Raw genomic sequence first — 27,835 nt, forward strand, 5'->3', positions numbered from 1 at the left:
TGGGATAAAATTTTTGCAATCTACTCATCTGACAAAGGGCTAATATCCAGAATCTACAATGAACTCAAACAAATTTACAAGAAAAAATCAAACAACCCCATCAACAAGTGGGCGAAGGATATGAACAGACACTTCTCAAAAGAAGACATTTATGCAGCCAAAAGACACATGAAAAAATGCTCATCATCACTGGCCATCAGAGAAATGCAAATAAAAACCACAATGAGATACCACCTCACACCAGTTAGAATGGCGATCATTAAAAACTCAGGAAACAACAGGTGCTGGAGAGGATGTGGAGAAATAGGAACACTTTCACACTGTTGGTGGGGCTGTAAACTAGTTCAACCATTGTGGAAGTCAGTGTGGTGATTCCTCAGGGATCTAGAACTAGAAATACCATTTGACCCAGCCATCCCATTGCTGGGTATATACCCAAAGGATTATAAATCATGCTGCTATAAAGACACGTGCACACGTATGTTTATTGAGGCACTATTCACAATAGCAAAGACTTGGAACCAACCCAAATGTCCAACAATGGTAGACTGGATTAAGAAAATGTGGCACATATACACCATGGAATACTATGCAGCCATAAAAAAGGATGAGTTCATGTCTTTTGTAGGGACATGGATGAAGCTGGAAGCCATCATTCTCAGCAAAGTATCACAAGGACAAAAAACCAAACACCGCATGTTCTCACTCATAGGTGGGAATTGAACAATGAGAACACATGGACACAGGAAGGGGAACATCACACACCAGGGCCTGTTGTGTGGTGGGGGAAGTGGGGAGGGATAGCATTAGGAGATATACCTAATGTAAATGACGAGTTAATGGGTGCAGCACACCAACATGGCACATGTATACATATGCAACAAACCTGCACGTTGTACACATGTACCCTAAATCTTAAAGTATAATAATAATAATAAAAAGAGATGCTAGAATAGCAACTGTAAAGACTGATGAAATTTAAAATATCAATTTGCCTTTCGATGTGTATGTATAAATTTACGATATTTTACTAAAAAAAAAAAAAAAAAAAAAGACTTTCAATGGGTCCCTTTCACCTAAAGTCCCCATTCCTTATCAGGCATTTCAGACTCCACGATCAAACCCTGACTACTTCCCTACTTTCTGCTAGTCTACCAGACTCTCTGCTCTCACCAAATCTGTGTTTGGGATTTGCCCATTGAGGAGGCCTCATAGAAACCTACTGTTGCCTCTCTGAGCACAAGGCAGTGAGAGAGACACTGGCCTTGGCCCCAGAGACCTGGGTTCTCTTTAGCTTTCTTTCTTCTGGAATAGCTCTTTAGTTTATCTTTCATGACACTGACATTTCGTACAGGCCAATTATTTTGCAGAACGTCCCTCACTTTAGGCTTGTCTGATGTTTCCTCAGGAGGAGGTACAGGGTACGCCCTTCTGGCAGAACCAGCACAGAAGTGGGGGTAGACCCTCCTCAGTGCATCATATCATGACATGCATGAGGTCATTATGTCCCATATTGGTGGTGTTAGCTTTGATCACTTGGTTAAGGTTGTATCTGCTACATTTCTCAGCTGTAAAGATATTTTTTTCCTGTGGAATTAATCAGTCTATTGTCAGGAGTTACTTTGTGACCATGTACATATCTTGTTATTTCAACCCGCTAATATTAAGATTCATTAGTGATTCTTGCATAAATCAATTATTTGGATGGTTGCTAAATGGTGGTTTTCTGATTACACTATTCCTCCTGCATTGGCATTCTACTGTAAGAAAGAGCCTTCCCCTTTCTTGCATTTGTTTGTTCATTTAGTTAACCAATATATTTATTGGTTTTAAATCATTTTAGACTCATAGACTGTAAAGGTATTAAATGAGTTATAATCCCGTATTATTTGTTTTTATGTTCAAGTTGTCCTCAGATTTTATTGGTGGGAGACCTTACATTGGCTATAGTGTCACTTTGACATGTGCCATTCTTTGAACACTTCCTTACTTTTGGTACCACAAAATGTTCCAAGTTTATCTTGTGTTTTCCATCCCCAGCCCCAGATTCAACCATTTTTCTAAGGAGCTCTTTTAGTATAAAATGGTACTTAGAAACCAAAATTAGGATGCTAGTTTATATTATCGCTACTGGGGTACAACTATTTCTAGGCTCTCTCAGCAGACAGGGCTAAGATAGAGTTGTGTGTGTATCTATATAATTATCCACACATGTCTATCTATCTATCTATCTATCTATCTATCTATCTATCTATCTATCTATCTATCTATCTATCCATCCACCCACCCATCCATTTATCCATCTACCCACCCACCGACCCACCCACTGTATCTATCCTTTTTATCTATTCATGAGTTTACCCTGATACCTTTAATTCCAATACCATATCACAGGACATTTGTAACTTCTCTCTGTCCACATTTGTAGCTTCTTTCTCCAACAATGAGATGCGTGACTTCCATTATCTATAAGATATTTACTTATTGCTCAATGCTAGTATACACAGAAAGTAGTTTCAGAATTGCTACCCTGTGTATCAAGAAAAAGAAATCTACTTATTAGAGTAGAATATTTGTTTAGAGTTTAATATTTTGTTTTCCATATTTTGCAGTTGCAAGCAATGCAGCCATCAACAATCTTTCAAACATGAAAATTCCTATCTCTAGCTTCTTGTGAGAAATTAGAAGGTGTGGCCACTCTCCCCTCTGGATAGGGCATGTATGCTCCCCCAGGGCTGCTTGTCTCAATTGTCTCCCCTTGTCATTATGACAAATAATCTCTCCTTGTTCTTATACATTTGACCTCACTTTACCTGGGTCCTTGCCATTCACAAGAGGACTGTTGCTACTAGCCACCTCTGTCTCCTCTTTAGTCTCTCCTGAATGCATAGCCAATCCAATTGTCAATACCACTGCTTCAACAAGGCCATTATCCCAGATATCACCAACAAAGCCATTCTCCCAGACATCTACATTGCTGAACCGCACAGATGTGATTTTTCAGTCTTCATCTAACTCCAATACTAAATTCTTAACACTTAATGCTGGGGACTCTTCATCTTTTCTGTCTTCTGTGACAGAAACTACTCTGGTTCCTCCCATTTCTTGGGTCTTCTTGAACTTCTTTGTAAGCTGATTCTCTTTTGTAAGGCTGTCAAAGCCTGGGGTTTCTCAGGGCTCGTCTCTCCTTACAACTCTCTCTCACTCTGTCTGTGATCTCATGTACCCCTAAGGATACCTTCATTTATTACCTACAGGTCACTCATAAATGTCTCTCTCCAGTCCTGTATTCTCATAGGTCTCTCAAACTCAGCAAGTGTGAAGGTAAACTTGTCTATTCCCCAGATCTGGTCCTCCTTCAGGACTCTCTCTTTCTAGTGGGTAGCACTCTCTCTTCCTCACATTCAATCCATTACCAGGTCAATTTTACCTTCTAATTTCACCTTCACTGTCAACTTCTGTTTATGGCCATTGTCACCCTCTCATCAAAAATATTGCTTCAACTCCCTCTGAACTGGTTTTTCTTCATCCACTCTTCTCTGTGTGTGTGTGTATGTATGTGCTGCAGGGTGGATGCATATATTCTCATCTTCTCACAGCTCTAGGATTAAAAAGCACATTTTTCGCAAATGGCCTGCAAGGCTCTCATGGTTTGCCTCCGTCTGTGTCTCTTGCTTTACCTACTGCAACATGTCCTTTTGCTCCCTGCCTCCTGGTCATTCCTCATTGGCCATGTTCTCTTCCACTACAGAGTCTTTGCATATGCACTTTCTTAAGCCAAGAATGTTCTTTTTCTGAATCCCCTGACTCCAGTGAACTTCGCCTTTAACTTAAGAAGTACCTCATCATTCTCCTCCAGCTCAGTCCTTAACATTCTCAGAAAAACCTTCTCTGGACCCTCTGTCTGCATTAGAATGTCACACTGTTCACACTGATGGCACTGGGAGCGTCCCCTGAGTGGCATATGTCACCTTGGTAATTTTTGTCTCTGTGGGATTCAATTAGTGTTTGTCTATTCCAGAACCACAGAGGCTACTTCTGCTCCCATGTATCCTTGCATCGAGTACAACACCCAGCACAGATGGACACGCAATAAGAGATAAGGTGAATGAATGGAGGCTGCATGGCATGGTGGTTATGAGCATGGACTCTGAGGCAAACTGGCTCTAGTACTTTCTGGCTGTGTGATCTCAGGCAAGTTATTCAATCTCTCTGAGCCTTAGCCTTAGCTTCCTCATCTGTAAAATAGGGAGAATAGCAGTACCCACCTGGTAGGGCTGTTATGAAAATTAAATGAGTTCATGTAATGCACTTAGAGCACTACATGGCAAACAGTAAGGATGACATAAGTGTTTGTTAAATACAGAAAATAAACAAGTGCTAAATAGTTGTTAACTAAATAAGTATTAACTGACGAAGTTCGATTTAAAATAAACACAAGTAGATTATTGCTGAAATACAGGCCAATAATTAAGTTATATTGATTAGAAGTAACAAACTGTCTAAATAACAGTAAACAGAATTTAAATGTAATTCAATCTCTATTAGTAAGTTTGTTGGAAAACTTACTTACATGTTGGGAAAACAAGCATTTACAACTGGGAATACATCCAACATCTTAAGAGAAATGCAGGCTTAAATTCTTAAATATTCAATGAATGCTTTAGGTATGTCCAAAGCTACTGACTAGTCATATGTTGTGCTGAATCATTTTCTGTCAAAAATCAGCAAAATTGGAATAAAAATTCCAAATGAACTTTTTAAAACCACCCACATCCACTACACAAATTCATCCATCAAGCCTTTGAGAATCTTCTCTGTGAGAACTTGCATAGCACGTGACACAAGGCAAAGATGTGCCCATGATTAAAGAACCACACTATAAAGTACAGAAAATCCACAGATAACACACAATTGTAACAGCCCATATCTAATTCCCAAACATTCTTTCAAGTAAAGGAGTGTGAAAAAAACAGCTGGGTTCAACATTTTATTTCTTGAGCATGGATGACTTTGGCAGTGTATTATTAACAATGAAATCTATAGACGTAAGTTCCTTTTTATATAATGTACACTTTTTTCATCATAAAGGGGTGTGTTATCACAGGACTAAAGATAGTTAAAAGCTTTGATATATTATAGTGTCTCTGTCAGCTTTTAAGGTTATGTTGTTATTTCGGGAGAAAAAGGAAGAAATCAACGAAGGAAGGACAATTGTAGTTTGAAGAAGGAATGCTTGTGAAAGGGGAAAGAGTGCAAGGCCAAAAAGGAGTTAGTGCTACTGCAGCAAACCAGGAAGACACTTTTAATTTCTATTTAAAGTTACTAAACAAATTGTTTCAGCTTAATTTGATTTATATGCAAGTAATATTGAATGAAAATTGTAAATTGTTTTAGCGAAAATACACCCACGGAAGAAAGATTTACTTTTCTTCATGAAAAAAGAAAGCTTGGGACCAAATTTTCGTTCAGCCTTAATCATGAGTTGATTCAGATGGAGAATAAAGGCACTGTTTAAATTATCTGTCCCTGGAAAGAAGATGGGTCCGTTTATGTCTTGGTGCCCAGATCAGCTAGCTGTGGGTAGCAGTGGATGATGCCTGGTTGTACAGAGAAGGAAAATTCACTGCACGTGCTCTCGTGGTGGCAAGTGGGTCCACTCTGCTTTATCAGCCTCATCTCTACGCCTGAGTCCTCCCCATCTTGTCAGCCTTATGTTTCTCCCGTGCACTGGAACGTGATTCTCCTCCACTGCCGGGTTTTACCCATGCTGCTTTCTCTGCATATACGTGGCCTAAACTGTGCCTGGCTAAACCTCCTCCAGGGAATTTTCCCCAACTCCAGGTGGAAGATGCCCTTCCTTTGCACCTAGTGCCACAATCACCTACTACCATGTGGTAGGTCTCTCACCATCTATGCTGTGCAATCCTTTTGGGTAGGGGATGCAATTTAATCAACTCTATTTTCAGCAATAGTGCTTGGAAGATGCAGTAAATATCTGTGGAATGTTGAAAGGTGGCAACCCAATGTACAACACTAACATAGGTAGAAGAGTCCATTCTGAACTCTCAAAAATGACCAAGTACTTTCCATGGAGGGAAGACTGAAAATAAAGGCAAGAGGGTGATTGAGGTCATATGTGACCAAAACCCCTCTACCTACTAATATTCCAAATGACAGAAACTATATATAATATAAACATATAATATATCCAATGTAATCAATTATCTATGTATGCTGTGGTTATCATGGCCTTTGGGGACCAGGAGTACTCTCTGAAACCTCACTGGGCCATGCCAAAGCTTATCCTGAGGCTAAAGGAGAGCCTGCAAGTCCATCAAGTGTCTTAACACAATATGTAGATAGACCTGTCTGAGAAGCAGCACATTCTACAAAGCAGAGTACAAGCCCTGCCCCCTGGTAAATCTCACAACAAAGACAACACCCAAGATGCCAGGGGCCTTTCTGACGAGTGAAGGTTGGCAGGAAAAGGCACTCAGTGGCTAACAGTCAAGCCTATGTTTTATCAAGACAAGAGGAAGTTATATACCCCCAAAATAACTTTAACCTTATTCTGCTCACTATTTTCAGCTATACAGGGAATACATCCTTTCTCCCCCTGCTAGACTAAGGGTACAAAATTTTTTCCTAAGAGATAAGGACACATTTTATTTTAACACAGCAGCAATACCATTATTGGCCTGAAAGCATTTAAACAATAATTTTTAAATACCATCTAATATCCAGCCAGTCTTCAGATTTCTCCAACTGCCTCATGAATATCATTTGATAGTTGATTTGTTTGAATCAGGATTCAGATAAGGTCCATACATGATATTTAGTTTATACGTCTTCTAAATCTCTGTGGAATTTTATAGTTTCTAATTTCTCTTACTATTTATTTGTTGTGTCTTTTGCCCTAAAGAATGTATTGTATCTTATGTATAACTGAAGCAACCTTGTGGAGTCTTTTTTCTTTTTTTAAAAAAAAGTTTGATCTTTTTTACTGAGGTATAACTGACACACAATAAAGTGCATATCTTTAAAGGGTAAATTTGATAGGTTCTGACATATGTATATACCCCTGAAACCCACACCACAAGTAAGATAATGAACATAACCATTATCCTCTCTTTTTGCACTTACTGTAGATTAATTTATATTTTCTGGAATTTTATGTAAACAATTCATATACTCTATACTCTTTTTGGTCTGACTTTTTTCACTTAGCATAATTATTTCAAAATTCACCTCTACTGCTGGTTCATTCCTTTTTATTGCCGAATACTATTCCGCTGTATGCATAAACCACAATCTGTTTAACTATTCACATGTTGATGGATATTTGGCTTATTTCCAGTTTGAGGCTACTATAATTAAAACTGCTCTGAACATTCATGCACAAGTTTTTGCATTTGCTTTCCTTTCTCTTGTGTAAATAGAAAGAGAATGGCTGAATCATACAGTAATATAGTAAACATACATTTAACTTTTTTTTTTTTTGAGACAAGATATCACTCTGTTGTCCTGATATCACTGTCTTATACCTCCCCATCTTGTCCCACTAGAAGGTCTGTAGGGGCAGAAATACGCATGGAGCTGTCATCTATGACATTGTGCAGTGGTGCAATCATAGCTCACTATAGTTTTGAACTCTTAGACTCATGTAATCCTCTTGCCTCAGCATCCTGAGTAGCTAGGACCACAGGCATGTACCACAATGCTTAGCTATTTTTTTTTCCAATTTTTGTAGAGACAGGATCTTGCTATGTTGCCTAGGTTGGCCTCAAAGCCATCCTCTCACCTCAGACTCCCAAAGTGTTGAGATTACAGGCGTGAGCCATGCAATTGGCCATATTTAACTTTTAAGAAACTGCGAAGTTATTTTCCACAGTCATTCCACTATATACATCCCCACCAACAGTGTATGAAAATTCCAATTGCTTCAGGTCCTTAGCCATACTTGGTATAATCAATTTTTAATTTTAGTCATTCTAATAGGGGTGCAGTGGTATCTCACCGTGATCTTCATCTGCATTTCCCTGATGCTATTGAGCTTCTTTCCATGTACTAATATTTCATCCATATGTCTTCTTTGGTGAACTGTCTGTTCAAATATTTGGCCCAGTTTGTCATTGGGTTATTATTTTGTTTTATTTTGTTTTTCGAGACAGGGCTTTGCTCTGTTGCCTGGGCTGAAGTGCAGTGACATGATCTGGGCTCACTGCAAGCCACCCAGGTTCAAGTGATTCTCATGCCTCTGCCTCCCGAGTAGCTGTGATTACAGGTGTGTACCACCATGTCCAGCTAATTTTTGTATTTTTAGTAGAGACAGGGTTTTGCCATGTTGGCTAGGTTGGTCTTGAACTCCTGGCCTCAAGTGATCCACCCACTTTGGCCTCCCAAAGTGCTGGGATTACAGGCATGAGTCACCATGCCTGGCCAGAATTTTTTCCTTCTATCTTACTGCATGTTTGTACCTTTTAACCTAGTTCTCTTCATCCTTCCGCTTCCTCCCTAACTCACCCTTCCCAGTCTCTGTTAACTATCTTTCCACTCTCCACCTCCATGTGTTCAAATTTTTTAGCTCCCACATATAAGTGAGATTCATCTTTTTGTGTCTGGCTTATTTCACTCAAGATAATGATCTCTAGTTCCATCCATGTTGCTGTAAATGACATGATTTCATTCTTTTTTATGGCAGAATAGTATTCCGTTATGTATATATACCACATTTTCATTATCTCTTCATCCATTGATGGACACTTAGGTTGATTCCATATCTTTGCTATTGTGAATAGTGCTGCAATAAACATGTGAGTACTGGTATCCCTTTGATATATTGATTTCTTTTCCTTTGGGTAGATACCTTGTAGTGGGATTGCTGAATTAAATAGTAATTATATTTTTAGTTTTTTGAGATATCTCCATACTGTTTTTCATAATGGCTGTTCTAGTTTACATTCTCACCAATAGTTTACAAGAGTTCCTTTTTCTCTGCATCATCACCAACATTGGCTATTTTTGGTTATTTTAATAATAGCCATTCTGACCGGGTAAGATGATATTTCATGTTGGTTTTGATTTGCATTTCTCTGATGATTAGTAATGTTTAGCAGTTTTTCACATACCTGATGGCCGCTTGTATTTTTTTCTGGGGAATGTTCTAAACATATCTAAACACAGAAAAGGTACAGTAAAAAACATGGTATAAAAGATAAACACGCCAGGCATGGTGGCTCACACCTTTAATCCCAGCACTTTGGGAGGCTGAGGCAGGCTGACCACAAGGTCAGGAGTTCAAGACCAGCCTGACCAATATGATGAAACCCTATCGCTATTAAAAATACAAAAAAATCAGCCAGGCATGGTGATGCATGCCTGTAGTCTCAGCTACTCGGGAGACTGAGACAGGAGAATCGCTTGAACATGGGAGGTGGAGGTTGCTGTGAGCTGAGATCATGCCACTGCACTCCAGCCTGGGTGACAGAGCGAGACTCTGTCTCAAAAAAAAATGTGTATATATATAATGTATATATAATATATATAATGTATATATAATATATATAATGTATATATAATATATATAATGTATATATAATATATATAATGTATATATAATATATATAATGTATATATAATATATATAATGTATATATAATATATATAAAATATATATTATGTATATATAATATATATAAAATATATATAAACAGTATATATATATATATATATATAATAATATATATATAAACAGTATACTTTTATAGGGCACTTACCATGAATGGGGACTGCAGGACTGGAAGTTGCTCTGGGTGAATCAAGGCGTGAGTAAATGTGAAGGACTGCAATATTACTGTAGACTCCTATAGACTTTATAAACACTGTTTATTTAAACTACACTAAATTTTTAAAAATATTTTTCTTTCTTCAATAATAAATTAACTTTAGCTTACTATAACTTTTTTACTTTATAAAGTTGTCAACTTTTTAAACTTTTGGATTCTTTTGTAATTATACTTAGCTTAAAACACAAACATATTGTACAGATGTATAAAAATATTTTTCATCATATCCTTATCCTATAAGTTTTATTTTTAAATGTTTACTTTGTAAATTTTGTTAGAAATTAAGATATAAACACACAGATTAGCCAAGGCCTACACATGATCAGGATCATCAGTATCACCATCTTCTACTTCCACATCTTGTCCCACTAGAAGGTCTGCAGGGGCAGAAACATGCATGGAACTGTCATCTATGATAACAATACTTTCTTCTGGAATTCTTTCTGAAGGAGCTGCCTGAGGCTCTTTTACAGTTAACTTTTTTTTTTTTAAATAAACAGAAGAAATAGACTCTAAAATAAGGATAAAAGTATAGTATAGTAAATACACAAATCAGTAACTTAGTCATTTATTACCATTATCAATTATTATGTACTGTGTATAATTGTATATGCTAGACTTATTGATCGATTGATTGATTGATTGAGACAGAGTCTCACTCTGTCACCCAGGCTGGAGTGCAGTAGCTGGATCTTAGCTCGCTGCAACCTCTGCCTCCCAGGTTCAAGCAATTCCCTGCCTCAGCCTCCCGAGTAGCTGGGATTACAGGTGTGTGCCACCAGGCCTGGCTAATTTTTGTATTTTTAGTAGAGATGGGATTTCACCATCTTGGCCAGGCTGGTCTTGAATTCTTGACCTCGTGATCCGCCCGCATTGGCCTCCCAAAGTGCTGGACAGGTGTGAACCACCGCGCCTAGCCTATGCTAGACTTTTTAAGACTTTTATATGATTAGTCATGCAGTAGGTTTGTTTACACCAGCATCACCACAAACACAAGTAATGCCTTGAGCCACGATGCTATAACGTCACTGGTCAATAGGAATTTTTCAACTCCATTACAATCTTATGAGACCACTGTCGTACATATGGTCTGTTATTTGGTAAAATGTCATAGTGTGGCACATTATTGTATTTCCTTTCTTCTGCTTATTTTGTTTTTCATCTGTTCATTTGTTTATTAAGGTGGAAGTTGAAATCATTGATTTGAGACCATTTTTTTCCTAATATAATATTTCGTGCTATAAAACTCTTCTTAAGTACTATTTCAGTGGCATCCTAAATTTTTTATATATTGTTTTCACTTTCATTGAGTTCAAAATGTTTTCTAATTTCCATTTTGATTTCTTCTGTGACCCATGAGTTTTTAGAAGTATGTTATTTTATTTCCATATTTGGAGATCTTCTGGAGATCTTTCTGTTATTGATTTCTAATGTAATTCCACTGTGGTCAGAGAATACACTTTGTATTACTTCAGTCCTTTTACATTTATTGAGACTTTTTTTTTTTGAGACAGAGTGTTGCTGCACTCCCCAGGCTGGAGTTATACCACAGTGGCACGATCTCGGCTCACTGCAACCTCTGCCTCTCGGATTCAGGGCGATTATCCTGCCTCAGCCTCCTGAGTAGCTGGGATTACAGATGCGGGCCACCACACCTGGCTGATTTTTGTATTCTTAGTAGAGACGGGGTTTCACCATGTTGGCTAGGCTGCTCTCAAACTCCTGACCTCAGGTGATCCACTCACCTTGGCCTCCCAAAGTGTTGGGATTACAGGCGTGAGCCACCGCACCAGGCCGAGACTTCTTTTATGGTTCAGAATATGGCCTATTTTGGTAAATGTTCTGTGTGCCCTTGGGAAGGATGTGTATTCTGTGATGTAGGATGCAGTGGTCTATAAATGTCAATTAGGTCAAATTGTTTAATAGTGTCGTTCAAGTCTTCTATTAATTTTCTTTGTGCTTATTCTATTAATTACTGAGAAGAGCATTAAAATAGCTGACTCTAAATGTGGGTTTGTCTATTTCTCCTTGCAATTGTATAAATTTTTGCTTCTTATGTATTTTGAAGTTATATTACTAAGTGCAAAAAGCATATTACTTCTGCTTAAAGAATTGACCCCTTTGTGATTATGAAATGACCTTATTTATCCCTTGTAATATTCATTCCTCTGAAATCTAGTTTCTCTGATATTACTATAGCCACTCCAGCTTTCTTTTAATTAGTGTTAGCATAGGACAGTTTTCTGTTCTCTTACTTTTAACTTATTTGGGTTTCTATGTTTAAAGTATGCTTCTTATTTATAGTTGGGTCTTGCTTATTTTATTGAATCTGGCAGTCTGCCTCTTTGCAGAAGTTGTTAGGCTATTTATATTTAATGTGATTATTGATATAGTTAGGTTTACATCTCTTAAGTTGTTTTCTATTTGTCTCATCTGTTTTTTGTTCCCTGTTTCTTCTTTTTCTTCTTTTGAATTAACTGAGTATATTCCAATTCTATTTTACGTCCTCTGTATGCTTATTAACTATAACTGCTTCATTTTAGCAGTTGCATTAGAGTTTAAAACATATCTTTAACTTCTTACAGTCTATCTTTAAGTGATGTTATACCACTTTATGTATACTTCCCTTTTACCCCCTCAGCTTTATTCTAGTGTTATCATATATTTTACTTCTACATAGGTTATACATCCCACAATGCATTGTTATTTTTATTTAAACTGTTAATTACCTTTTAAAGAAAATCAATAAGAAATCTTATATAATTGCCCCATGTGGTTACCATTTCCAGTGCTCTGTATTCCTCTGTGTTGGTCCATGCTTCTGTTTGGTATTATTTTCCTTCTGCTTGAAGAATTTAGCATTTCTTGTAGTGCAAATTTGCTGGTGGTGAGTTCTTTCAGCTTTTGAATATCTGAAAATGCCTTTACTTTGCTTTCGTTTGTGAAAGATATTTTTGCCAGATATGGAATGGATATAGAATTCTAGGTCGACAGTATTTTCTTTCAGTTCTTTAACAATGTTATTACACTAAATTCTCTTTTGGTAAATTCAGTAACAAGATATCTGCTGTCATCTTTGTTTTTGTTCTGTGGTTGCTTTTGACTATTACTGGTTTTGAGAGATTTGATTATTATATTTTTCAGTGTTGTTTTCTTAATGTTTCTTGTGTTTGGAGTTTGTTCAGATAGTTGGATCTGTGGGTTTTCACCAAATTTGGAGAAATTTCAGTTATTATGTCTTCAAATATTTTTTCTAGTTCTTCCTTTGTTTTCTCCTTCTGGGATTCCAATTCCAAGTATATTAAACTGCTTCAAGTTCTCCCATATCTCATTGTTATTCTTTCTTTTTTAAAATTTTTTCTTCCTGTACTTTTAGATAGTTCCTATTATTACATCTTCAAGTTCACTAATCTTTTCTTCTGTAAGGTCTAGTCTGTTTTTTATTCTTTATAGTGTATTTTTCATCTCACAGGTTGTAGTATTTAATTCTAGATGTTTGATTTGGGTCCTTTTATATTTTCCATATCTCTACTTAACTTGAACATATAGCACATAATTATAATAATTGTTTTCAATTATTGTCTTTGTCTGCTAATTCTAACATCTGCATCAAATCTGGTTTGGTTTCCATTGGTTCATTTTTCTCTTTGTTCTGAGTATGGGTAGAGACTTTAAATCTTTTGTCACAAAACACCAAATTGTCCTCAAAATTTATCCTATTACTACCAGTACAGTCCTACTGGTAGTAATAGGATATCCCTTTCACTTTTTCAATGAAAATATGTTTTTAAAATAAAGACATTTCCTTTAAAATAAACTAATACTTGTGCATTATTTCTTTGAAGAAATGATTTCCATGTTACTCAAATACTTTTTGTTATATTAAAAGTAAATAGGGATGGATTCTGGTATAAAAACAATGTCCTTAAAGGCAAACTTTTACAAACAATATAGAAACACAAAATACATATATGAATACATAATACATTCATAAATATACAAGTAGATAATTTCATATATACTTGATAGCAACAGATACATTACTTATATTCTTTAGAAACAATCATGCAAATTACAAATGTCAATTTACTCCTTTAATAATGAAATAGAAAGTCAAGCAGGTGAAATATCCTCAGATTATATATTTCCAGCTGATTAAATATTCCTGTCAAAGTCATGCCATCTGTATTGGAAATGCCCTATATACAAGATTATTAATTTGTAACAATCTAAGATCTATTCTTTAAAATGAGAAAATGTCAAAATGCCCATTATCAAGCATTTTCTTACCCTCTGAAGAGTATCAGGAGCTTTCTAAGGCACATGCTACCTATTCATCTGGCTGTGTAGGTAGGTGTTGGGAGTACCAGGAAGGATGCCCTGATTGTGGCACAGGTTCTATAGAGGGCCTGTTGTCATTCATTGCCAATGTGAGGTGGGCAGGGAGGGGAGACCTTGAGATGTGTTCAGTTCTATGGTAAGGGGTATGACTTGTACATATGTCACAAGACTATAAGCATCAACCCTTTGAATATGATGAAAAAAATATGCCACTAGTTATGCTGTGAATAAATAAACTGAGCTGTTTTAATAATAGTGGTGCCAGCAGCCAGAAAAGCCCCATGAAGCCTAACCCACCAGTTCTTCTGTTCCTGGGCCCCCTGACTGACCTGTTTGGTGTAGGTGATCTCTGGCCACCTCAAACAAGCGCAGGTGCATGTTGGTGATGGGGTTAAAGGAGCCACAGGCCAGGAGCACCACAGGTATTCGGCTCTTCATCTTGTCAGGCACATCCACACCCGTTGCAGTGGCCACCCTGCTTTTATGGGGACAAAAGCTCATGTCAGGGAGTTAGCACTGAGACAATTATCCAGATCAGTCTCTCTAAACCACACACAGACCATTACTTCTCACTTGTAAGATGACTGAGGAGGCCATTAAAACAACATTTAAGGAGGGTTTGCCATGGGCCATGAAGTATGCCAAGTGCTATGCCAAGGTATATCCTTCTCTTGCCAAGTCCTTTTTAACAACCGTGAGTGGTTACATATAGCTCAGGGACCTTATAAGCTACTGGGCCAGGACTGGAACCCAGGCAGCCTGATCCCAGAACCCATGTTCTGTTCTGAACCTCTATATCCTCCTTGGGCTCCGACAGATCACCTTGGGGTCAGAAGGAGGGCTAGAAGACCCCCATAGTGTCATCTCTGGTAGTCCTAATAGATCTCACAAGGTCCTAGAGTAGATTAGTACTTTTAAAACACTTTTTATTTTGAAACAATTTCAGACTTATTGAAAAAAATTTACAAAATTTTTTATACTCTTTATCCAGATTCCCCAATGTTAACATTTTACCACACTTGCTTTATCACTCTCTTTCCACACACATACATACCTGTTTATAAATATTTTTTTTGAAATGTTTGAGAGTAAGTAATAGACATAAAATCTCTTTACTTCTAAATACTTCAGTATGTGTTTTCTCAGAATGAAGACACTTTGTTATATAACTGCAGAACAATGATTAAAATCAGGAAACCAACATTGTTACTGGACTATTATCTAATGTGCAGACTGTATTCTGATCTCACCTACTGTCCTTTATCTGGGGCCCAAGCATTTTGAGAGGGTGCAATCCACCCTCTGGTCTCACTCTGTTGAGGTTAAAGGTGAGAAGGAAACAGCCCAGGCTCCAGGGTAGGCTGGCAGACACGGCTCTCTTGCCTCTGAGATGCTGCCTCCTCGAGGTGGGACTTGGTTGACCCCTAGTTCTACCTCTTACTGGCTGTGAGACCTAGGGCAAATCACAGACCCTCTCTGAGCCTCAGGTTTCTAACCTGCAAGATGGGGATAATGTTACTTACTATTACAAGGTTATAATGAGGATAGTTACATATGGAAAGTGCCTGATACATAAGAAGCATTTAATAAATAATCACTGTGGCTGTGGTGATGATGATGACAATGGTGAGAAAGGTGCTGCTACTGCTGACCCTAACGGAGCAGGAGGAGAAAGGAGATGGCGGTGTGTCTGTGGTAGGCAGTGTTTAAGATGGCTCCCAATGATCCTTCTAGAATTCACTGGTAATCTTGTCCCTTAAGTATAGGCTGAAACTTGCTTACAACAAACAGAATACAGCAGTAGTGGTTACCACTTCTGAGATAAGGTTACCAAAGGCCTCTGGCTTCCCTCTTGCTCACCTCTTTTGCTTTCTCACTTGCTCACCCTGATGCAGCCAGCAGGCAGGTTGTGAGCTGCCCCATGATGTCCATGGGTCCAGGGAGTGAGAGAGACCTCTGGTGACCAACAGCCAGTGAGGAACTGGATCTGTCAAAAACTATGTGCATGAGTGTGGGTGTGATCTTTCCCCAGTCAAGTTTTCAGATGTGATTGCAGCCCTGCGAACACTGACTGAAGCTTTATAAGATAGGCTTTATAAGTTAAATTATATCTGGATTCATGACCCACAGAAACTGTGAGATAATAAATAAAAATAATGAATAAATATGTTATCTTAAGCTGCTACATTTTGGTGTAATTGGTTATGCAGTAATGGATAATACAGAAACCAATGGGAGGAATGCATTTACTGCCTTTATTGTTCATCTTGCTATGATGGTCTTAGCTGTAATCCTGCAGCTCTGGGGGCAACATGTAGAGTGCTCGGTCATAGGAACCTGGGACCCTGCTTGTATCAAAGGAAAGTGTTTCAACTTGGCCCATGTTATCTCCTTCTCCAGGCTTTCATCCAGTTTCCTACTTTATGTTCTAGCAACAGTGAACTACCTGTTAGGACTTCTTTGTGAGATCTTCATGGCTTCCTGCTTCAACCTTCTGTACAGGCTATTTTGGTTTACTCCAACCAGAAAACCCCCCAGCACATCCCAATATGTTAAGATCCAAATCATGTGATCACATTATTTATTACTTCAATCACTATTTATCAATTACCTGCTAGGTACCTATATCAGTTAGGGATATATTAGCTGCAAATACCAGAAGCCTAACCTCAGTGGTCTAAACAAAGAGAGGTTCATTTGTTTCTAACATGACAAAAAGTCTGGAAGTAGGCACCTAATGACATTAGATCATGGGCTCAACAATGACCTACAATTCTTTCAGTTTCTCTCTCATGGTCACAAGATTGCTGTTGCAGCTACAGCCATCACAACCTCAATAAACGCAAGACGGAGGAGCAAGAAGCTGTACTAGATTGGCTATGCCTCTTAATCAAGAACACAAGAGCTTTTTTAGAACCTCCTGTAGATCTTGCTTCTGTCTCATTGGCCAGAACTAGGTTACATGGCCACTGTAGCTACAACAGAGGCTAGAAAAGGCATCTATTTAGCTTGACAGCCTCTCCAGTGAGAACAGTGAGGGAAAGGGGATTGGAAACTGGATTAACTAATTCACTGTGGCTCCCACAGAGTTGGGGATACAAGTGTCTGGGAGCTGGGAGGGTGGAAGGCTGCTGAGATGGCTTCTTTGACATCTAGCTTAGGTTAACTCATCTCTGACTTACCTTTAATAAATCACATGCCACATTTTATTGAAAAAGCCTGCTTATGTGTCTTTCCTATCCACTGGACAGTAAACCCTTTAGGAAGGGAAGTGGTGTTTTCTCCTTCTTGGGATTTCAGCTCGAAGCACAGAGCCTGGCCCAGAGTAGGGATCAGTGAAGACTGAAACAGGGCACTGGCAGGCTGGAGGGCATGTACTCTGAGCTACAGTGTGAAGATGAAAAGCTCTCAGCCTAGGCGGGCCGTGGTCTCTCCATACTTCCTTTGAGGCAGCAGGAATACGCCCTACTGTGTGGGAAGAAAGCAGTCAACAAGCTGCTGCTAGCTTTTTCCCAGGGAGGTTGGATGGTTTAATGAGATATTTACAAAGTGTGCCAAGCTATTCACAAGAGCAGCCTCGTGATGACTGTATCTGAAAAGGTGGCTGTTTTTTACAACTGTTATGAAGTCTTTCAAAATCCTGTTTCATTTTGACAAAATATACATTGTTAGAACCATTAAAACATGTAACTGTAGCATCTCAGGTAACCTGGGGCTCTCATCCATTTTTCCAAAAGTTCCCAGAAACTGTAAATTAGAACATTTGCTTGAATGGTGGCATCAACAGCCATGAAGTGTGATGCTGAGAAGGAGAATAAATGACCTTTATTAAGTGCCTCTCTTTCTTTTTTTGCTGTGGGCATACTGAGCCACACTGTTCTAATGGTGACTGTGCTCTGTCTGGGCCATATCGCAGGCTGAAGGACACAGGAATGCACATTCCCAGGATCAGTAACAGGGTCAGTGCACCTGTACCATGTGTACACTCAAATTTGCTTCAACTAAGTACCCTCCCAAGCCAAACCCAGGGAAATACAGTGATAGGGCTAAAATGGACTCACTCCAGGGATCCACCAGGACAATAAACTGGCTCTGATTTGAGTGCAAATCTCATCAGACACAAGGCAAGATGCATGCTATAAAAGTGTCCCATCTGCCCTCATCATCTAAAAATATCTAGTGAGACGGAGCAAGTGAGGGAGACTTTTGCTATTGGGAAAGGCTTCTCATCAATAAGCATTTAATGGAGGCCACGGACTGATAATTGCTGCCGAACGATTTAACAAGTTGAGAATGTGGTGTACAGGCTTGTTGGAATTTATCATTAAACTGGAGACAAGGCAAACAGGTTCTACCTTTGGCTCCCGCCCCCTCCCCAGCTTACTGCCTCCCACTCCATAGTCATCTAGACAGCATTTCATCCCACTCCTCAAGCACAACATGCTGCTTCTGCAAATGCAGTCATGACCACCTGAAACGCCATCCTCACCCTTGCCACTCTGGTGATCTGCCTTCAAGGTTTTCTCCCTGGAATATTTACCTTGTATCTCCCCCCACTGCCCCCACCACCATGCTAACTCTGTACTTGTTAAACATTTTATCACCTTTTTGTTTCTTCACCAGAGAACCATCATTTTTTTTTAATGCATGTTGCTCTTCTCCAAGTGGAAGATAATATCTTAGAGGTTTTTTATTTTTATTTTTTATTTGTTTTTTAAGAGACAGGGTCCCACTTTGTTGTCCAGTTTGGAGTGCAGTGGCATAATCATAGCTAACTGCAGCCTCAGACTCCTGGGCTCAAGTGATTAGAGAGTGGTTTTTAAATTCATCTTGGTCCTTTCAACTCCTAGCACTGTGCCTGGCACCAATAGGTACTCATGAAATGTGTGTGGAACGAACAACAGAGTCAGTGTCTATCCCTGACCAAGTATTTTTGTCAGATGGCTACCTCCTCTCTTTGGTTCTGTCCCAGTCAATGGAATGAGCCTTCCAGAGATATAAAGTGAACTTTCTGGCTCCCGGAAGGCACACAAGATCCCTCCCCAAAGCCCCACTTCACCCTACTCAATCTGAAATTTAAAAAAGACATCCTTGCCTGTTGGGCCCTCTTTACCACCATGATCCTGTCAACAGGGATATGCTGGCCTCCTGCACATTGACACCAAGGTCATCCCTCTGCCCTAGAGAACTGGAGGTTGATGGCTGTCCATTTGCCAAGGCAGTCCAGACAATTCCTTCCAGATTTTACTGCCTAGACATTGCTCACTGCACTGGTTTTCAGAGTCCGTCCAGTTTCTCCACAACAGCCCGGTCTCTGGCACTGCCCTGCCTGCCATCTACTCAGTGGACAACTGCTTATTAAGCATCTACTAGTGGCCAGGCCCTCTACTGGACAGTGGGATGCAATAGGAGGCAATGCAGATGCAGCCCTCACCCTCAAAGAGCTTCCAGTCATCTATGGGTAGGACAATTCAACAGGCAATAACCCCCAGGGTAAGGGCGCAGGGCTTAACACCTCGCTGTGAGAGGCTGAATAATTGGCCCCTGAAAATGACCGTGTCCTAATCCTTGGAACCTGTGAATATGTTATGTTACATGGCAAAAGGGACTTTACAGATGTGATTACATAAAGAATCTTGAAATGAGGAGGGTAGCCTGGATTACCCAGTTTTATCGCGAAGGTCCCCATAAAGAGGGCAGCAACGGGGCTAAATAGAGAAAGAAGATGTGTGAAAGAAGCAGTCGTCAGAGAAGAGAGAAGTGCTAGGAAGGGGCCATGAACCAAGCAATGCAAACGGCCTCTAGCTGCTGGAGAAGGCAAGGAAATGACTGTCCCCAGGGCCTCTAGAAGGAACGAGGACCCCTTCATTTTAAACTTCTGACCTACAAAACTTGAAGGGAATACATTTGTGTTTTTGTTTGTTTGTTTTTGCTTTTTTTTTTTTTTTTGAGATGGTGTTTTGCTCTTGTTGCCCAGGCTGCAGTGCAATGGCGTGATCTTGGCTCACTGCAGCCTCTGCCTCCCAGGTTCAAGTGATTCTCCTGCCTCTGCCTCCTGAGTAACTGGGATTACAGGCGCGTCCCACTTGTGCCCTGCTAATTTTGTATTTTTAGTAGAGACAGGGTTTCTCCATGTTGGTCAGGCTGGTCTCAAACTCCCAGCCTCAGGTGATCTGCCTGCCTCAGCCTCCCAAAGTGCTGGGATTACAGGCATGAGCCACCGCGCCCAGCCAAATTTGTGTTGTTTTAAGCCACACATTAGTTTCCTATGGCTGCAGTGATTTGTTACAGCAGCCGTAGGAAGTTAAAACACCCATCTTTTTAGCGGCAGGCTGTCAGAAGGGACCTTGCAGCTAAAGCAAGAATGGAGAGGAAATTGAAATGCTGGGGAAGATGGTGAACACTGTGTCAGGCACAAAGCACAGCGCTGCAAAGGCCTAGACACAGCAGCTGCAGGTTGGAGGTGAGCTGAAAGATGTCAGTATGGCTCACGTGTAGGCGGCAGCTGATGTGTGAGTGGCTCAAGATGAAGCTGCAGAGAGTGGAAGGATCACGAGGGACCCTGGGTGCCTATGGAGTTTAGATTTTATCTTATGGGCAAGGAGGAAGCCTCTGAAGGATTTTAAACAGGGATGTGACTTGCTCAGTCTGTGTTTCGGAAAGAGTACTCAAGTGCATCAGGAAGTTTCAGGGACAGTGGGTACATCAGAAAGTCTCAGGACGGCCCCAGCTGCCCTCAGGGCTTTCTGGCTGGAGAAGGTCAGACGGCCTCCATCTTCCTGGAATATGGCCTCTTCTGCCTGCTCACATCTCACTTGGCTCAACACATAATGTGATGCTGGCCAATACTCCATGTGTATTAAGTTCTAACCTAGTGTGCACCCCTCAGCCCATTTGTCACAGGCCATCGCAGAGGCACAGTAAGGAAGGCAACCCAGGAAGGTTAAGTGCCGTCACTGCAGATGTAACGTGCTAATGCTCATTGCTTGGGAGGCAGTCAATTTACCTTTCCCTGCGGTGAGCATTTCTAACGGGCCCAGGCCCGGGAAAGTGGCTGAAAACATCCCTGTTTATTATAGACATAAAGCAGATGGCTTCAGGCAGAATGGAAATGGATTCTACAAACATCTTTCATTACACAGACCTCTTGACCAGACTCCTCATCTTAAAGAAAACACAAGTCATGGTTTGTATGTGGGGCTGACAACGACATTTTTCAGGACTCGGTGAAATCATTTCCATCTGTGTGAGCGTGTCGACTTCTCTAGGGCAATCAACCTTCATGCGAACTCCAGTACTTTTTCTTTTTAACTTTGTTGGATTCACCCGCTGTCACTACGGGCATACGATGCTGTTAAAAACAAAAGCAAAGCATGCCTTCCTTGTCGGTGTGAGAATCCTCTGCCAGCCACCCCTTGGAGAAAACAAACATGTCAATTAAGCATTCATCCTAATTATGAGACTCCCAGGAAAGCAGGCAGCCCACTCTTTAGTTTCGAGAAATTTCAAAAGATTTGAAGGAGCACAAGGAGTGGAATGAGATCTCTTACAATGCCATACTCACAATTTGGGACTAGTTTCAATTGCCACAATAAAGTACATCTGAGTAACTACTACTGGGTTTATTGAGTAATAGGCAAGGCACTGTGCTAAAAACTTCACACACATCAATGCTAATTCTTTCAACACGCCTGGAAGGGAAGGGTTTGTGCTTGCTTTCTGGTAAAGAGTCCAGTCAACCTCCCTAAGGCTCACTGAGCCACATAGAAAATGGAGATAATTATATCTACCTCTTAGAACTTTCATGAGGGTTATTGGAGGTGACCCATCTAGCACAGTACCTGGCCCATAGAGGGTTCTCTAGAAATATTAGCTCCTTTGTCTTTCATTGTGTTTAAAACATAATTTGTCACTCCCTATACCACCTTCCAGGAGGTTCTTTACCTTATTTGAAAAAGACCTCCCATTTTTCTAGTTACCCAAGACCTGGCAGCCCTTGGACACATATTAGGCAGCTTGCTCAGGCCAGCTCAGCCTGGGAGATGTCACCGCTGAAGGGTGCTGATGAGGAAGGTCAAGCTGAAGTACCAGTGCTGTAGTCTTTTGTCTAGCTCCAAGAAAACAACCCTCCTCTAAGCATCTCTTGTCCCTGGAATTCAGAGTCAATATTGAAAAACACACGAACAGACAGTCTAATATCATTCTGGTAGAAGTAAAATTTTCTGATGAAAAATAAATATGCCTAAAATCATAGCTGATCTGTCAACATGGACAAAGAAGGCAGAAGAGGGGTTTAGAAGGTGAGGAGGGTTTTGGGTCTGCTGTTAGGAATGCAAATAGCAGAAAATTAAAAACACAACCTACCAGCTACTGTGCTAGTGCCTTGGAGATAGAGGAGTAAATAAAATCTGTTCCTGTCCTCAAGAAGGTTATAATCTAGCAGGAAGAACAAGCATCAAGGACCTCTGGTAGGATAAAGTTTGCTGGCAACTGCTCAATATCCATTCTCCCATCCTCTTTAGTCACAGAATGCCTGTCTTCAGCTGGGCATATTGCTACCTTTCCCAATGTCTTTGGCAGTAGGCTGAGGACATATGCCTAAGGTCTGGCCAGTGATCTTTGAATAGAAGTGTTAGGTAAGACACTGTCCTTAAAAGGGAAAGGCATGCCTTTCTGCTCTTCTCTACTCTTGCTACCTGGAATGTGATAGCTGGAGCATGGCAGCTGTATTAGACCCTGAGGACAAGGATCTACTCCAGGTTTGACAAAGACTAGGTCAAGAGAAAACCAAGACTCGATGACCCTGAAGCTGTCATACCAGCCCCAGGCTGCCTACCTCCAGGTTTCTTTTACCTGGGGTAGAAATGATCTTCAAAGCCACCATTATTTTCCATTTTTCTATTATACACAGCTAAACCCAATTCTAACTGCTATGCCAATATTTAATGAATGTTTATTGGGTTAGTATATAAAAATGGAAAAGTATGTAAACTTTTAGAAGTTTCTATTGTCCCAGTTAAGTCTATTTTATATGCAGAAACTCAAATGGACATTTTTCGAAAGGGAAAAAATAACCTAAGGAAAAAAAAAACTACCATAACTAAATTTGTTATATGAATTTTTCATGGGAGGAAAAATTCTTACTCAGGACTCTGGATGGCTGAAACGTGCAGCAGTGAATCTTTTCTGTAGATCACAAAAACCAGACGCTGTCCTATCTACTTCTCCCCAAAACAGATTCATTATGTCTCGTTGTCACACTCTGCTTCTAGTGGGCATTTGCCACATGGCTTGGCAGTTTAATGGTTTTCTGATACTTGACAAAAATGAAGCACAATTATTTTGCAAGGAGCTTGCGTTCCTAGATGGGTCTTTTCCAAATAACAGCTGTGCCTCGAAATTGAGTTACTCAATTTGCAATTTGTGGACACAATACTCAAACATTTACAAGTGAGCAAAACCTCAAATCACTTGGGCTATTTCCAGGCATCAGAGTTTATGAAGTTTTTAGCAATGTTATGAATGTGCAGCTGTCAACAAACTCAAGCCAGCATCTCTGAACCACCAGACCCTGCAGGCAGCAATGATGTCCTACTTATCAATAGGCCACGTGGAATTGACTACAAACCTGTGGGACAGAAAGAACATGAGGGCAAGAAGCCTCACTCCCAAAGCCCACAGACCAAATCTCTATTACTTTCTTTCCATGTCCTACCACATTTGTGTAGGTGATGTCCAAATCTACAGCTCTAGACTTGACCCTGCTTATGGGCCCCTAAAGGTACACAGACGTCTGCCTGACACTGGCTTGATGACAAGACAGACATGGAATCAAAGCCAACAAGTACATTCTAACCGAGTTACCTTGATTAAGTGTATGAGTCAGAAGAGGCCAGGTAAGCTGCACTAACAAACAGCCCTTAATCTTAGTGGCTTAAAACAATAAAGGCTTATTTCATGTTCATAATACATACTCATTCCATACCAGTTGAGGGCTCTGCTCTGTGTCATCTTTGTCCCTCAATCCATGACTCAAGATGATAGACCAGCCACTACATGGAATGCAGTTAGTAGCAATAGTAGAGAAAAAGAAGGCTCTGGAAAGTCCCTCACCAGCAACTTTACGCTTGGCCCCAAATTGCCACATGTCACCTCTATAGATCCCACACAACTACAGTGAGCTAGAAAGTACAACTCGTCTCTATGTGCTGGAGGTGGAAAGCCAGAAATATCTGGCAAACAGCCTTGTGCTTAGTATATGACTTAATTAGTCAGTCTCAGCCTTAGTGAACCATATGGAAAATGGAGATTTTGGCCTCACTCTACCTCTCCTACTTGTCTCCCATCCACCTTCTCTATTCCTTACAAGTACTCCATATCATCGCCAAGCTGGGATCACCTACCATTCTCTAATGTGTCTTCTGCATGTTCCTGCTTCTTGGGCCTCTGTTTATGCCATTTTCTAGTGCTAGAATGTTCTCTTCCATGCCAACTGTCCTGTGGAGCTTCCTGCAAGGCCCACCTGGAAGTCAGAGCTCCCTCCTCTAACCTTGTAAAGGTGACATAGTATATTTGTCTATATATAGACAAATATTTTTAGTCTATATTTTGTAGCCTCCACTCTTTCCTTGCGTAGCACACTGTAAATCCCTGAGGGCAGGGATCCCACTGGGTCTAATGCAGAGTGGAAGGTGACTAAAAGAGATATTTACCCTATTAATTGGGAGACAAGGCAAGAGTGAAAAGCAGATCAGAGTGGGAGCCAGGGAGCAGCAGCCCACTTCATGGCAGGATCTAGGCTGAAGCAGGTAACTGTGGAAGAAATATTCCCCAAGTCAAAACAGCAGAGCCCCAGGTTTGTCCACCCTCCCATCCCCATTACTGCCTTCAAAATCTGGTACTTCTCCTTTGCCCAGTTTGCTTTACCTCTTGAGAATTTCTGCGTCCTAATCTAGGGTGTCAGTTCCCTTCCAAACTTAAATTTTGTTTTAACCCCATAAATTGTATCTGCTGCCTTGGCTGAGCCCCATCCAAGGACCCTGATTCCTGATTCCCACCTTAGAGGTAATATTTGATTCCTCTATTCTCTCCCTGCCTCTGCCCATACCCAACTTGGGGTCCATCCCAAGGCCCCCACTCCAGTCTAACAGTGGGCAATATGCCACATTTAGTGTTGGGAAAGCATCCTATGCCATCTACAGCCCTGGGGGCTTCCCTGTGTAGCAGCAAAATGTAGGAGCAATTGTTCATAATGACATCAGGGGACAGCATCATGGCCCTTCTAGTGCCCAAATCACAAAACTGGCAGCCATGTGGCTCATCTCTCTCCCTTGACTTGAGAGTCTGTCAGTCCCACCTCTGTAATATCTTTATTGCTCATCCCTCTCTCAAACTCCACAGTCCCTGCCTTAGATTGGGACTCATTATTTCTCAATTGGATCTGAATGCACTCCTAGCCTGTCTTTTTTCCAGTCTCACCTCTGATCCATCCTCCGTGTAGCTGCCCAAGGGATCTTTCAACACACACACATCAACATGCTGATTCCCTGCTTAATCCCTTCCCCACCAGTTTCACTCTGGATAATGCTGAAATTCTTCAGGGTGTCATCCAGAGCCCCTTATCTGGTCATGATCTTTTCTCCCAAGCCTTGCTACTTACCTTCCAATCCCCTCCCTATGGCTGCTCTGTCAAACTGCCTTTCATCCTGTCCTGAGTGATCACTCACTCTCACCTATTTATGCCAGGCTAATGGCTACATCATTTAGACTTTTACCTCCTCTACAAAGATGTCAATGCCTATTCCTTCCAAGCTAAGTTGGGTCTTCTCCTCTGCCTTCCACATCCCCTTAGAACTTTCTCTCTTACATCTCATCCCATCCTACCTTACTCTCTATTCGTCACCTATCTATCTTACTGGAGAGTGAGCTTCTTGAGGGCAAAGAATGTGTTTTATTTTGTATCCCACGCTCCAAGCATAGGGTCTTGCTCAGAGTAGGTGTAAAACGTGTGTGGAATAATCAAATTGAATGTATGGATGAGGTCAAGACACAGACAACGTTGGGAGGCAGTTCTCCATGGGTTGCTTATGTTTCTGCATGTCTTTCAAGTAAGGCATTGGCTGCTGATTGTTCTGGAATTTCTTTCACGGATATTTGAATAGCTAACAGCAGCCTTGGAAGACTGATATTGTCTCCTCCTGGGGCAAAGGCAGGCAGAGTTACTGTCCAGTATAATGAAGATGATGTCCATCTTTGGAGCAAAAGACAGGCATGTTTATTGTCCCTGATAAAATGTCTGGGTTCCTGAGGCCCAGGGATCTTCCCCCATAACACAATCCACTGCAAGTATGGGTATCATGTGGCCATCTTCACATCCTCCTGTGGGAATTGTAGCTCAGAAAATGGCACAAGAAAATGCTGACATCTGGCTACTGCTGTCTCCATGAGTAATAAAGTCTTTTGTCTCTGAGGGAGAAGTCTCATGTCTTCTCCCAGCATCCATGAAACTGTGGCAGGTTAACTTGTTAGCTTGCAGGTAGGGTAAAATTTCAGACCCTTTATGGTTCTTTACAGACAGCAGAGTCAATTCTGGACTTCCCCTAGTGAACCAGGAAATACCACAGAGGGACAGACAATTGAGAAGAGAAAGATGCTGAGGAGATACTAGAGGTCACGAGGCTCTGACCACACTCCTTCCATACATAATACGATTAATTTCCATCAGAAAGAAACTCAGATAAAAGTGACTGTCTACATAGCCACAGTCCAGCTGTCTTCGCATGGAAACAGAATCAGGAGTACCCCTTCCCAGTGAGATGGGACAGTGCATGGTGGGACTCTGTAGTCCCATGCACCAGCAGGACAGGTTTTCTGAAACTGTGCATGCATAAGGGTCCTAGGAACATGCTAGCAGAAATGGTACCATGACCATCAGTATGGGTGGTGGATTCCAGTCAATAGAAGGAGGTCACACAGAAGGGGCTAGTGTCCCAGTGTCTGCCCTGTGCCTGAGTGGGCAAAAGCAGCCTGATCAGGGGAAAACTCAGGAGATCAGCCAGGCAGCTTTCTGGTTTTAAGAAATGAAGGTTCTGATAAAGGAGAAAGAAAAATTGCTGAGGAATATAGGGTGACAGTTGTCTCCCCTATGCTACTCAGCCTTGTCCCTAAGTTCTCACATCCTCTTAGGACCAGCCCTAAAATGTAATCTAAAAATCCTAATAAAAAAGGCCACTTTGTTTTAGCTTGTTTGTTCATTCATTCACTCAAAAAGAAAACAAGCTGCCATTACTACCAAGTTCCTCAAGGTAATAGGATGACAACAGGATCCTGAAATATCTGGGAAGGGTGGAAACTTGGCCAGGCTCTCCATGAAGGCTGAACAGGCCAGTGGAGGCTCTATGAATCACAGTGGGGAGGTGCAGGCAAGAGACCTGATGCCCAAGGAGAGCTGTTCACCTGATACTTTCACTTGGTACAACATAACCAAGTCCAGAGCCATTCTCTCCAATTTTGTGTAATATAATTTCCTCCTAGAAATTATAAGCCAAGCAGCCCAGCTTCTCTTTACTGAGCTATGAGCAGACTGCCATGGTGATCAGCAGATAATTGCAAATCTAGGCAGTGATCCATGAAGTCAGAGCCGGCCT

General features: G+C 40.7%; 1 protein-coding gene across 6 annotated transcripts in view; it reads right to left on the reverse strand.

Moving 5' to 3' along the window:
- The window catches only part of NMNAT3 (nicotinamide nucleotide adenylyltransferase 3), a 114,446-nt gene that overhangs the window by 49,347 nt on the left and 37,264 nt on the right, over positions 1-27,835 (reverse strand). For 4 of the 6 annotated variants that reach the window (XM_054479745.1, XM_054479747.1, XM_063662228.1 and 1 more), the window contains one exon: positions 14,519-14,667. In XM_054479745.1, the coding sequence (XP_054335720.1) occupies positions 14,519-14,627 (109 nt within the window). In that variant the 5' untranslated portion in view covers positions 14,628-14,667. The remainder of the gene's footprint in view (positions 1-14,518; positions 14,668-27,835) is intronic. The other 2 variants (XM_054479746.1, XM_063662227.1) reach the window with 1 other exon arrangement.

This window comes from Pongo pygmaeus, chromosome 2 (assembly GCF_028885625.2).
Source record: "Pongo pygmaeus isolate AG05252 chromosome 2, NHGRI_mPonPyg2-v2.0_pri, whole genome shotgun sequence".
Classification (NCBI taxonomy): domain Eukaryota; kingdom Metazoa; phylum Chordata; class Mammalia; order Primates; family Hominidae; genus Pongo; species Pongo pygmaeus.